We start from the raw sequence: 13,198 nt of genomic DNA, 5'->3' as shown, positions 1-13,198 counted from the left end.
CATTATTAACACAACAAATGCTTTTTGATAGATTTTTTGTAAACTAATACGAGTTGCTTCACACAAAATGCTTTACCTCATTAACTAATAGTTCCTCAGTTGCCAAATTTGCATATGCATCTTTTAAAGGTAGGGGCTGACTAGAAATCATATAGATTGTATTAGTAGTACCATCTATGTATCAGCCACAGTATAGCGTGTACGAGTTCTCTAGTATGTATAATATATAATATTTCATGGGACATCTCAAACGTCGAAGCTTTGTTTGAGTCAATTGAGGGACAATACAATTCGACATTTTAAATGACATTTTTTGGTTTTTATACTCTTGCAACATGTTTCTCTTGGCAGTGAAAAAGTTGCCAATTTTTTTTAATACCGCGTATCCCTGTGGTTCCAACTGATATGTCATTTCAATTCAAACGATTTCAATTAAATTTTAAAATAGCTAGCAATTAATAAAATATTTTTTTATTTGAATAAAGGAATTTGATGTTAAAATAAAATTTTATTATTATTTCACTTTATGCCGTTAGTATTTTTTTTTAATAATGAATCCTACTTTTAAATGTGTATTATATTTAAAAAAAATTATTTATAATCAATTGGTGAATATGTCTTGTTATTACGTAATGTTTAAAGAAATATTATACCAAAACATAATATATTACTATTAATTAATCCTTAAAAATTTAATGAGATATATACATACATTTATGCGATAGGTAATTATCAGATACAGTATATATGAAAAATAACTTTCTTGAATAATGAGGTACTAAAACTGAATTTGGCCACAAAAACATTTATAGCATAAGGAAAGGCTAAGTTCGGCTGTAATCGAACATTTAGTACTCTCGCAGTTTACAAGGCTCTGAACACAGGAAATGCTTTCTGGTGTTGGCAAAAGCGTTAAATTTCATAGAATTATTTCGTTAAATAAAAAATTTTTCAATCAAGGGCATTATTTTGATCGTACAGTTTGTATGGTAGTTATACTTGTGTGCAGTGGTCCGATATCGGCGGTTCCGACAAGTGAGCACCTTCGTGGGGATAGAAGGACATGTGAAAAATTTTAACTCTTGCAACTTGCAGGGAAACACCTTAAGCTGTAAACCGTCAACCAGAGGATCGGAATTTAAGCGATATGTGTATACATAAGTACATGTACTCTATATAACACATACACTGACCGACCAATTCTGCATAAGATTTGTTATATATACGTACATATGTATATATATGTATATGAGAATTTTTGAAGTTCCTGTTAACTTTATACCATATATATGTATATGTATATATATATATTCCGATCCTCTGGTTGACGTTATATACATTAAGTATATGGGGGCAATGGGAAGCTTTAAACCAAGTTGACTCATCAGGATCAGGATATATCAGGATATATTATCACCAGAAAAATAAGTTCTCTTAGTTTCTTTGTTATATTTCACAGATTGACCTCTATTTTCGGTAATAAGTCAGCCATAAACACTCAAGGCCACATATTCAATGTATGGGGCTTAACAAGTTATGGTCCGATTTTCACAGTTTTTAGACGTGAGATGGCATATCTTAAACATATATACATATATATATATACGGGGTTTGTTCAAAAATTATTGCGATTTTTAGATTTCTTATGAATATATATTTGCCTCCTTCAGAGTAAGCAAAATAAGTAACTTTGCATGATTTTTTTCCAATCCTCAAAGCACTTGAAAAGTATATTTTTGTAGTATTTAGCATCTCCTTCGATTTTGAGAACAAAAAAAGTCACAGGAGGCCAGCTCTGGGGAATGTGTTTTTGGCCAAATATTCGCGCACAAGCAAATATGCTTGAGCAGGGGCGTTATCGTGGTGTGAAAGCCAATTTTTGTTCTTCCACAAATCGCGAATTTGTTTCGATTGGATTCGCGCATTTGTTTCGATTTAATTCGCGCAAATTGCGCGTAACTTGCAGGTCATATTTTTTATTGGCCGCATGACCATTAGCTACGATTGTATGACGATTGGCCAATACTGTTTTCTTACTTTGTTAATGCTTTCGTCTTGAAGGATCAAAAATTGTTGATTTCAGTTTCCGGAAAAACTACGAGCGTTATAGAAAAATACATTAAAAAATATAAGCTTTCTGATTTAAATGTTTCTTAGTTAAAAGTCATTGTCAAATAATAACTCGAAACCAATATACAATTATAATATAACAAGTAAGGAAGGGCTAAGTTCGGTGTAACCGAACCTTCTTTGTGCAATTTGCAAAGATCGAAGGCAGGAAAATACTTTAAAGTGTCCCTTAAGTTTATAATAGGTTGTCTGAAAGCGCGTAGTTCTAGTTTTATTCGTCGCATCGGGTCATGCTATACCTTTCTGGAAAGCTCATTTCACGCGCTAACACGTGTTTGATTGTCGTTTCTTTTAAGTCGTTCATGAGTTATAGCGTCGCAAACATAACTACTACTACTACGATAAAGGCAAAAATGCATCTCAAGCCGCCAATAAAATTTATGCACTTTCCACCGCACAACGATGGTTTCAACGTTTTCGTTCTGGTGTAGAGGTGGTCGAAGATGCGCCACGCTCCGGAAGGAATGTCGTCGAAAATTGCGATAAAATCGCTGAATTGGTCGAAAGAGACCGGCATAGTAGCAGCCGTACCATCGGTCAAGAGCTGGGCATGAGTCACCAAAAATTCATTTCTATTTCAATAAAAACGAAAAAAATTCAATAAAAATACCGCAAGACTTTTTTGACAACCCATTATTAAACATGTAAGGAAATGTTAAGTTCGGTGTAACTGAACATTTTATAACCTCGAAGTTTGAAAAAAAACACACAAAGGCGAGAAAATACAATAAGGTGTTGAAAACTTTTTGTTAAAAAATTTTGCGAAACATTTCAACGTAGATAATAAGAAGAAACTGAATATAATACAATCAAATTTTCTATCTTACTAGCTGTGGTATATTAAAAGTCGTAGGCTCCCATGCATGCCCTTAATATAAGTATAAAGATCACCCTATTTAACTCAGATAAATATGAAGAAATCATTGACCAGAGGTTCGGAAATATTTATATTAGGGATATGAGATATCATTCATGGTGTAGACCATGTGTAGACCACATCTGAGGACTTGATAAGATATGATGTTATTTCGACTATCTTTGAACATTAGATGTCATAGCTTGAGTGTACTATTTGTGCAAAGTCACTGGAGGTGTCGAAACTGTTTTTCTCGAGCAAATTTATTATTATAACTCTAGTGCTTTGTGAGATATATACATTAAACCTAAAAAGGTGCTATTAAAAACAGTCCATCCCTGGAATTTTCAATTTTGTATTTTACTTTGAAGCTTAGTTATGAAACTATATAGGTCTTTATTTAATGTCATTTTATGGGCGTGACAAGGGTCTGTTACGCTCATATGCAATTGTGTCAAGGAACACGTGTACAAGTTCTCAAATTGTCACTTGCACAGACAGACGGACAGACTTCAACTTGTTTCCTGTTTTTTAACATATATGTATGTACCCAAAGTAATACAAAAAAGCCGCACTCAAAATGTTTTGTAATTTTGATGTAAAAACTTGAAAAATATCCACTAAAAGTTCTAATAACCCCATAAATTTATTTTTAAAGTGTTTTGCGGTGCATTATAATAATAATAATACAATTTAATATTATATATGCTTCATGATTTTGCATACAGTATTGAATTTAGTTCCTTCAAAAATAGTTGACTTTTTTCAGACTTTAAGTGACGACATTAATGCTTACTATAAACTATTTTTATATTATAATTTTTTGTAGCAATACTTCATTTTAAATTAATTAATGCACATATTAAATTTTGAAACAAAAAATTTCTTTTGCTCATATCTCTTTATTAAATTGTTGTGTCAGCTTTAGCGTTTATGACATTTTTATCTCTTTTTTGTGATGAATTTGTATTAGGCGCTTACATATTCGGCGACTACTGCTTTGAATCCCACTTCTTCTATTGTTTGGCTCAATTCAACCATTGTTTTTGGTTTAATTTTGCACATTTTAGCGTTTAGGATCTTTACGTTCTCTATTGGATTGAGATCTGGACGCTTAATGGCTAATCCAATGAAGTAATACCCAAATTTTCCTTTAATTTTCCAATCCTAAATGTCAAAATTAACCATTTAAATTAAAAAAAAAAAAATGATGGTGGTGAAAAATCTTCATTGTCTAACTTACCGAACTAGCGCGATAGCAAGATTATTCGAAAACATAGGGCTTGAATCATTTTCGTTTAGGGGCACCAAGCTTGATACCGTTCCCTCCAATAAAATATTTTTATAATTCTAAGCGTTCACTGAGCCCTCTAATACAATATTAAAATTAATAACGATTTGTATTTGGAAACCCCTTCCTATACCATTATATAGGAAGAATGTTTTACAGTATTAAGAGTGCAATTTTCTGCAAATCGTTCACCACCTCTGCCACGAACTGATTGATAACCATCAGGTCCAATAAGTTTAAACATCGCCTCGTCAGAAATCATTCCATATTTCCATTTGGTTTGCGTCCAGTTCGCTAGATTTACGATATTTTCTAAGAAACGTCGCACAAATAGCCCCTTTTTTGTTTTATTCAAAAGAAAGCACAAGCGAATGCTTTGAAATTAATGAAATGTAAAGGTAAATGTCTAAAAAGTTTCCCTGCATAGCCGTATGCCTGTGCCAACATGTTGCGAGAGTATTATGCTTTATTTGGTCACCGACGTGCCGCCCTTCCGTAGTTGTTTTTGCTGTCTCTTGATCACATTTGAGCAATGTTTGAAATATCTTCAAGTTTATTTTTTTAATTACCACAAATTATCGAAACTAGCAACTCTGCTTTTAGGAGAGCGAATTCGTTTCTACGGAAAAAATCCAATTAGCGCAAATATCCACATCACGGACGATAAAACCGATGGTGCGTTTTCATTCACACACGTCGTTGACCAAGTGAAGCATAAAATTGTTAAATGTTTGTTTTGATTACACTATACAATACATATATTTATGCATTTTCTGTTTTTTTCTTTTCAGTGCCCGCAGCGCCAAACCTTGTGTACTGTTTTTTGACGAGTTTGATAGCTTGGCACCGAAACGTGGTCACGATTCAACAGGTGTTACAGATCGTGTAGTAAATCAACTGCTGACAGAACTAGACGGTGTTGAGAGTCTGCAAGGCGTTACTGTAATTGCTGCCACTTCACGTCCTGAACTCCTTGACCCAGCGCTACTACGCTCAGGACGTATCGATCGTTTAGTTGAATGTGGTCTTCCCGACGCTTTGGCACGTGTGCGCATTTTCGAAGCACTATCAGCTTCTCTGAATTTAGATGACTCCGTTGATTTTGATTATTTCGCCAGTCGTACTCAAAACTACACCGGCGCTGATATACAGAGCATACTAACCTCGGCTAACATGATTTCGGTCAAGGAGGCTTTATCCCAATATGCACATGAGGTAAGTCAATGTTATATATTATAGTAGAAAACGCATGTACATATACAGCTGTGTTCATAGAAATAGTAGTGCCGGTGGGTTCTAACTATAAAACACAAAATTCAAGTTAAAAATACAAACTATGAATTTTACATCTCTAAAAAGTAATTTCTATCTATTTCTATGTATATACACAGTTTTACTTTTTAATATAATTGTATATTATGCTAACAAGAATTATTCAAAAACAAAATTAAGAAATGTTCCTGTTCTTGAAAATAGTAGTGCCCATTTTGTGAAAGGAAAAATATAAAAAATCTAGATCAAAATTTTAATTTTACCTGTATAACTGATAATAAAATCGCAAAATGATGAAGAGCACATCAAATTTGGAAAAACTCTGGACCTTCGTCCACCCGCTATTGCCGTTCTGTTCGAATTCAATTTCAAAAGGAATTAGTTTAATAAACCCTAAATGCACTAGATTTGCGCTAGATCCTGCAAAAGAATTAACTTCAAAATATTTCTGGTATTATCTTCCTTCGTCAGTTCGTAAAATTTCAATTCACGCTCCTGATGTTATTTACTATGCACCAGTTTCAATTGTAGAGCTCTCATAAGAATTTGCTGAGTCAAGCAATTAGGACGTTAAGATGTATCGACTCCATCATACATGAAAGAACTAACGGATCGCTACAAATCAGTACTTGCTAAACCGATTGCTTTTGAGCTTAGATCCTTTCATCACCAGTCAAAGATTTTTGATTTAGTTGAATAATATTCAAAAATTCCTTTTTTCGTTTATCAATTTTTTTAATTTAATATAATTAATTAAAATTTGTTACCATCGGGGGGTGGCAGAGTGGGAAACGGGAGATGGAGATTTTAAAAAGCTTTGGCAAAAGTTTCACTTTTACAAATGCAGTGGAAGTATTTTTGGCCGCTGATTCCATACAAGACCGACCACTGTGCATCGTCTTATAAGGATTTGTCCATATGCATCCTTGACGCTAGCCAAAGTTGTGTTCAATTTGATGGATTAGCAACACGTTTAAGATTTCCCCTAAAAAAATTTTGTTTGAATTCAGGTCCACTGTTTGCTCTGGCCGGGACATTACATCGATCCTTTCTGATGCAAACCGCTCTTTAGTTAGTTTGGTCGTATGTTTTGGGTGATTATCTTGTTTAAACGTCTTTTTTATAGACATTTCCTTGCTGACAAATGAGAACATAACCTCCTTCAACAGTTTTACATTCCAAGTTTAGTTTATGATGCTATATATAAAATATGTAGCACTAACACCATAGTAGGTAAATAGGGTCCATACCGTAATGCTCCGACCACCATGTTTAAAAATTTTGGTAGTGTGCCTGAAATGATGTTATGTGTTTGGTAGTGGACGGACATACTTTCTCCAAAACTAAGCTGGCTCCACCAAAACTAAGCAATTTTGTTTTCATTGGTCACATCAGTTTCTGCCATTTTGTAGATGGCCAATTGAAATGTTCTTTTGCGAACATTATTCTTGCAGCTACATGTTTCTTCGTTAAAAGAGTTACTTTCAGGAAACTTTTTATTTTCAAATTGCTAGTCTCCAACGTTTTCTAAGGGTAGTAAACGACTATTTAAATTTTTTTTTTTTATAATATTTGTGTATGGTTAGTACTTGATTTTAAAAATCGTATAATCTGTCTGTACTATAATATCGATTTTTGTCCATCTTCCTTCTTTTTTCTGCTTTATCGTTGTATTTTATAGCATTGTACAAGTATGTCATTATGGAGCTGTAGTTTACTATATTTTCGATTCCTTCTAGGTTCTGTCTGGTTTCCTTAACTTTATTATCAATTCTAATTTCTCAAAAGAACAATTTCTTCCTCTATCTACTAAAAATAAAAGAGAAATGGCTCTTCAAAAAATTTCATCACAAAATTTGTAAATCACTTAAATAGATTTGTTTATAACAATTATCTAATAATTTTTTTCATTTATTGGTCCCTAACGAGAGGCACTACTATGTATTTTAATGAAAAATTTGCTTTTTTAGAAAATATAAAAATGCGTCATAGAAAAGGTAGCGGAGGCAAATGTTTATACTTTCAAAATAATCACTCTTGTTGGCTTGGCAAGTCAGATAATGTTAGGAAAGATCTTTAAATATAAGAAGCTGTTTCACTACTAAGTATTTTCATGAACACAACTGTATGAAAGTTATCAGTTTTCCGGTAATTGTGTACTATTACAATTCCTTTACTGATTGCCAGGCAATATCTTGGCATTCACAAGTTGGATGACTACAGAGGCCACTATTCCTATAATAAATAGCAATGCATTGCAGCCAATACTTAGACCAGTTTCTCCAACTTGATGTATTTGTTTTTATATTTACATAAAAATATTAAGATGCGTTTATAATTATTTCTTTTAACCACAAGTGATCTAATTCGAATATAATTTTATTTAAAACAAGAATTGTAATTAATTCATTAATGTTTGTGAGAAAGAGAAAAAATATTTAATTAGCGTTTGATACTTCTACGATATATTAAAAAATTGCCGTCATAAGATTGACATTGAAAACATTACTAGCGGGTATTCAAAATATTGTTTTACTACATTCATGGTAATTCCTTGTAAGAAAAATGTGAGAACACCATACCGTTCAAACGACAGTCGGGTCTACGTAACCGGAACGGACCTGGATTTTTATCCGTATTCCGAATGTTGACTGTGGCATACGAAGTAAGGAAAATAGTATTGGCCAATCGTCGTACAATCGTAGCTAACGGTCAACAAAGAATATGACCTGCAAGTTATGCGCAATTTGCGCAAATCAATCCGCTACAAACTCGCGATTTGTGGAAGAAAAAATAGGCTTCTGCACCATGATAATGTCACTGCTGACGCGATAGTTTTTGAACAAACCTATTATGAGAATTGCAACCATGGAAAGAGGTTCAAAGGTTGTGTAAAAGCTAATAGTTACGAACAGCTATAATAAAAGGATTAAAATAAACAATAAACTTTAATTTGTGGGTGTTTTGCGAGAGTAATATGATTCCTTTAGATTATACAGATAACGTCTTCGAACAGCAGCATTGGTTCAGAAATACCATGAGAAAAGATACCCTTACCTATCTCATAATGTCAGCGTCTTTGATCGCTTTTATTGTGCATACGAAGTTTGGAGGAAGTCTTAAGTACAGTGCTTCCAAAAAATAACGTTTTCGTTTTTCGAAGTGTGGATAGCGTTTTTAAAAAATATTTTTCAAATGAACCTCAAATAATTGCGTGGCCGATGTCGGCTTACAGGGTTTGTCCGGAAAGTAATAGAATTGATTTTCTTCCGCCGCGACTGTACTTCAGAGCGTGCGTGCACCGACTGGATTCGGTAGAAAGCGTTCCTAGCTAATTAACGAGCGGCCGGTCAGTTGTCTCCGAGCACCTGGAGAGTCAGGACAAACATTTTCAGCTTTCGTTAGAGCAGAGGTACTCGATTAAATTATGTCTGAAACTAGGTAAATGTGCGACAGAGACGTTTGATATGATCAAGCCTGCTTGATCCCAGATGTTGCTTTAGCAAGAAGTGGTGTGTTTCGGTGGCATCAGGCCTTTTTGGAGGGCCGGGAAGAGGTAGCTGATGAAGACCGTGCGGGAAGACCTGCGACTTCGACAAACAAGGCCGGCATCCCAACGCTTCCGCAGTCGCCCTACACCTCAGATGTGGCCCCTCCGGACCTTTTTTGTTTCCTTGCCTGAAAGGCAAACATTTTGAGACGACCGAGGAGATTCAAGCAGTGTACACCTCGGCTCTCAAGGACGCATTCAATGCTTCAAATCGCGCTGGCAGCGCTGCATCGACGCAAAAGGTGCCTATTTTGAAAGTTTTTAAAAATTTTTTTTAAATCGACTCAGTCTTATTGCTTTCCGGACAAATCCTGTACATCGGGCTGCCGACTTCTTGAAATCAGTTCACAAGTTTTCGATAGGGTCGATGTCAAGGGACTGTGACGGTGATTCCATTTCGTTAAATTTATTTTCCTCCAACCACCTTTTAGTAACTTAACTTTTTCCTTTGGAATCATTGTCCTGTTGGAACGCCCAGGCAACGGGCGGAAATATATCGACATAGGAGTCACCAGTCATCTCTTCTTTCATACAATAAATGAGTCATCCAACTTGCCCAGAATAGCACGCTCAAACCATGAATCTTACACTTCCATGTACCGTTGCCGTACTGTTACCGTTTTTGTTATGTTTTTCGGTTGGTGTTTCTGTATTGGGGGGGCGTTGTACATAACAATCTTCGATTGGTCCAACCATAAAATGTTGCAGCATTGTGTCGAAGAACATTTTAAATGTTCTTCAGCGAATCGGAATCTTTGCTTAAAATGCTTTTTAGGCAATAACGACACTTTTCTTAGACTGCGAGCAACCAGGTCGTAACGCGCAAACGCCGCCGTGCACTTTCTATACTTCCAGTTAAAAAGGTAATGGTGTCCTTTTATCTCTGTGGCAGCCGCATATGGAAACTACTTTGAGTATCAGACAATGATTTGACTTCTCTTATTGACATTGCTGGCTTCCTTTCACGTGTTTATTACTTGGTTGGTGCCTAAAATAGCATTATGTACCATTGTGGGCGAGCAACTAATAGTCAATCAATCCAGAAATCATTTTCTTATCAGGACGTACTTCTCGAACATACAACTCTTATTTTTCGAGACTGTTAAATGAAGTTTTGTAAAATGTAAAATTTAAAAACATAAATTTTAATTGAATACTTAAATGATTCTCACCTTTATTTTTAAAATTTTACAAAGATTTACTGATAATTTTAATTTTTCAAACCATTTTTTCACAAACTACCAATCGAAAAAGCTTTGCAAATAAAAAGTCCCGACAAGCCATCGTTTGTTTTCATGTCGACTTCTGAACTTCTGATGCTAACGAATTTTAAAGTGAAACCCAAGGTGTTGTGCAAAACGTCAACCAGAGGATGGGAATTTATTACATTTGGGATATGAGGTTTGGAACAAGGTCTAACCCAATTCCATTCATATTAAGTGCTAAACGATATAATTTTTTAGAAAGCTTGTCCATTTAATTTCACTGCAATATGAAATTTATTTAAAGATAGATGCGAAGTCGGAAATCACTATATAGGGTATATTGGGGGCAAAAAAGGTTTGGGCAGATTAAACAAATTTTTGACATTACTCACGCAATTTAAACATAAAGTCAGCCTGAAGTTCGAAAATCTTTCTTTAGGTATGTGGGTGGAAGTATTAGTTGAAGTTGTGTTGAATGGGCAGTAAGGCGCCTGATTTCGCCATTTTCCCACAGTTTAGTGGAAATGGGTTTGTTTGAGCTGTTTAATAATTACCGCAATACTGCAATACTTCTGATATGTACTAACTTGATACTTTGCTGCTGATGCTCAGCTGATACTCTGATAATATACAAGGTGCATTCCAAAGTAAACAGGGCTTAAAAAAAAAACAGAACAAATGGTTTTTTCGGCAAAATCAAATTGCACGGTCCAAAAGCATGTCGAACGAGTGTTTTAGCTCGTTGGCCGGTATGGCCGACAGTGTGCCGGTGCAAGCCTTTTGAATGGCCTCTACGTCTGCATAACGCTTTCCTTTCATGGGCTAATGCATTTTTCCGAACAGGAAGAAGTCGCACGGTGCCATGTCAGGGGAACGGGGGGTTATTGGTTAAAATGTGATTTTTGGTCAAATAATCGGTCACAAGTCGATCGAATGTTGGATTCTGAGCAATTTTTGGTCGTCAGTCAATTTGTGCGGAACAAACCGTGCACTCACCTTTCGTATGCCTAAATGTTCGGTCAAAATGTGATAAATCGATGTTTTGGAGATATTCAATTCCGTTTCCTAGAATTTCAATGATGATTTCGGGTGATTTTTGATGAATACACGCACAGTTTAGATGGAATTTCCCGTGATCACGGATTTTGATTGGCCCACATATTGATGGTCATTTATGTCCTCACGACCACGTGAAAACGTTGAAATCACTCGTGCACTCTGCTACGGGATAGGCAATCATCGCCATAAGCTTGTTTCACCAATTGAAACGTTTCGGTAAAAGTTTTACCAATTTTAAAACAAAATTTAAGTTGGCTCTTTGTTCGAAGCTCATTTTCGCATCGATAAGACAAACATACTGACACTTAATACGCAATAACTTCACTTCCAATCCATGAAATGTTATGAAATCTTACTGGACAATCGATAAAGATAGCAGATTCTAACGCACCAGTCGCTATATAGATGGCGCCACCAGGGTTCGCTAGATTCAAAAAGTCCTGTTTACTTTGGAATGCACCTTGTAAAAAGTTTGATCATATACTTATGAATATATAAAGAATGCTCAGCACTACTTAGATTTTGACCGAAACTGTACGTTTCCAATTTCTTCATAAAAGTCGGACCTCCTTTTCACAAATGCACAACTCGTTTCTTAAATACTTTGAAGTTTTTAATACTCTGGCAATATGCTGCTACAAATTGTTATAGTTTTGTTCACATAACGGTTATTTGTATCATCTAAAACCAATCAAAATAGATATAGAGTTACATATGTATGTATATACAAGGTCTGCCACAAAAGAAACAGGACTCTTAAAAAAAACAACAAAAAATTAATATTTTTCAAAAGTTATATTCTTTTATTCAAAGTAGTTTCCTTGTGCTTCGATACAGAGTTTAGCCCGGTCAATTAGCATTTCAAATGAGTGTTTAAGGTCATTTTTCTTGAGAATATCGGTCGTCGCCTTTTGGATAGCTCAAGTGTCCTTTTTCCAATTAGGTAAAAATCACAGGGTGCCAGATCAGGTGAGTAGGGTGAGTGATTAATGGTTAATATGGAGTTTTTTGTCAAAAAATCAGTGACAAGCATCGACCGATGACACGGCGCATTATCGTGCAACAGGCGCCAGGACCCTGCCTCACGGTATTGTGGTCGAGCACGACAAATGCGTGACAAAAGAAGCGAAACACCAAGGTAAAACACAGCATTAATCGTTTGGCCAGGTGGGACGAACTCTCGGAATCGTAAAAACAAATCAGCATTGTCTTTATTTTTGACTTCTGAAGACGACCGACTTCTGATCGTCACAGAGGTCCTCACGACCTTCTTGGAATCGATTAAACCACTCATGCATATTACTATGAGATAGGCACTGATCACCATAAACTTTTTTCATCATTTGAAATGTTTCAGTAAGCGTTCTCTCAAGTTTAAAACAAAATTTAATATTTGCTCTTTGTTCAAAATGCATTTTACGACCGATGACCAAAAGCTGCTGTCACTCTTTGATCGATAACATCGATTGTAGTTATCCAATTGTCTTAAAATTTTTACGAAATGTCAACAAGAGATCAAACTTTTTATTTCATATACTCACCAATAGGTGGCGCCACCAGAAACAGTTATATTTAAAAAGTTCGTTTCTTTTGCGACAGACCTTGTATACATAAATAATCAGAATGACGAGACGAGTTAAAATCCAGGTCTGCTGTAACTTGAGTAAAAATTAAGATATATTGATGGAACTTGATACATGAGAAGTTTGGTATTGTAGATTGCCGTAATTTGACCACTGTCATGTTCAAAAACGTCATTAGTTGATAATCTATAAGTTGCCAAAACTAATCAACAGGGGAGTACTTGTGGTTTGAAGATCTTTAAAAAGTGGACT

At 35.2% G+C, this 13,198-nt stretch overlaps 1 protein-coding gene across 3 annotated transcripts in view; it reads left to right on the top strand.

The window, feature by feature from the left end:
* The window catches only part of LOC126762279 (peroxisome biogenesis factor 1), a 36,348-nt gene that overhangs the window by 9,456 nt on the left and 13,694 nt on the right, over positions 1-13,198 (top strand). For all 3 annotated transcript variants that reach the window (XM_050478933.1, XM_050478934.1, XM_050478935.1), the window contains one exon: positions 5,069-5,492. In XM_050478933.1, the coding sequence (XP_050334890.1) occupies positions 5,069-5,492 (424 nt within the window). The remainder of the gene's footprint in view (positions 1-5,068; positions 5,493-13,198) is intronic.

Source organism: Bactrocera neohumeralis, chromosome 6 (genome assembly GCF_024586455.1).
Source record: "Bactrocera neohumeralis isolate Rockhampton chromosome 6, APGP_CSIRO_Bneo_wtdbg2-racon-allhic-juicebox.fasta_v2, whole genome shotgun sequence".
Classification (NCBI taxonomy): Eukaryota; Metazoa; Arthropoda; class Insecta; order Diptera; family Tephritidae; genus Bactrocera; species Bactrocera neohumeralis.
Note: the sequence above shows the minus strand (reverse complement) of the source record. Positions and strands in the feature narration are given on the sequence as shown.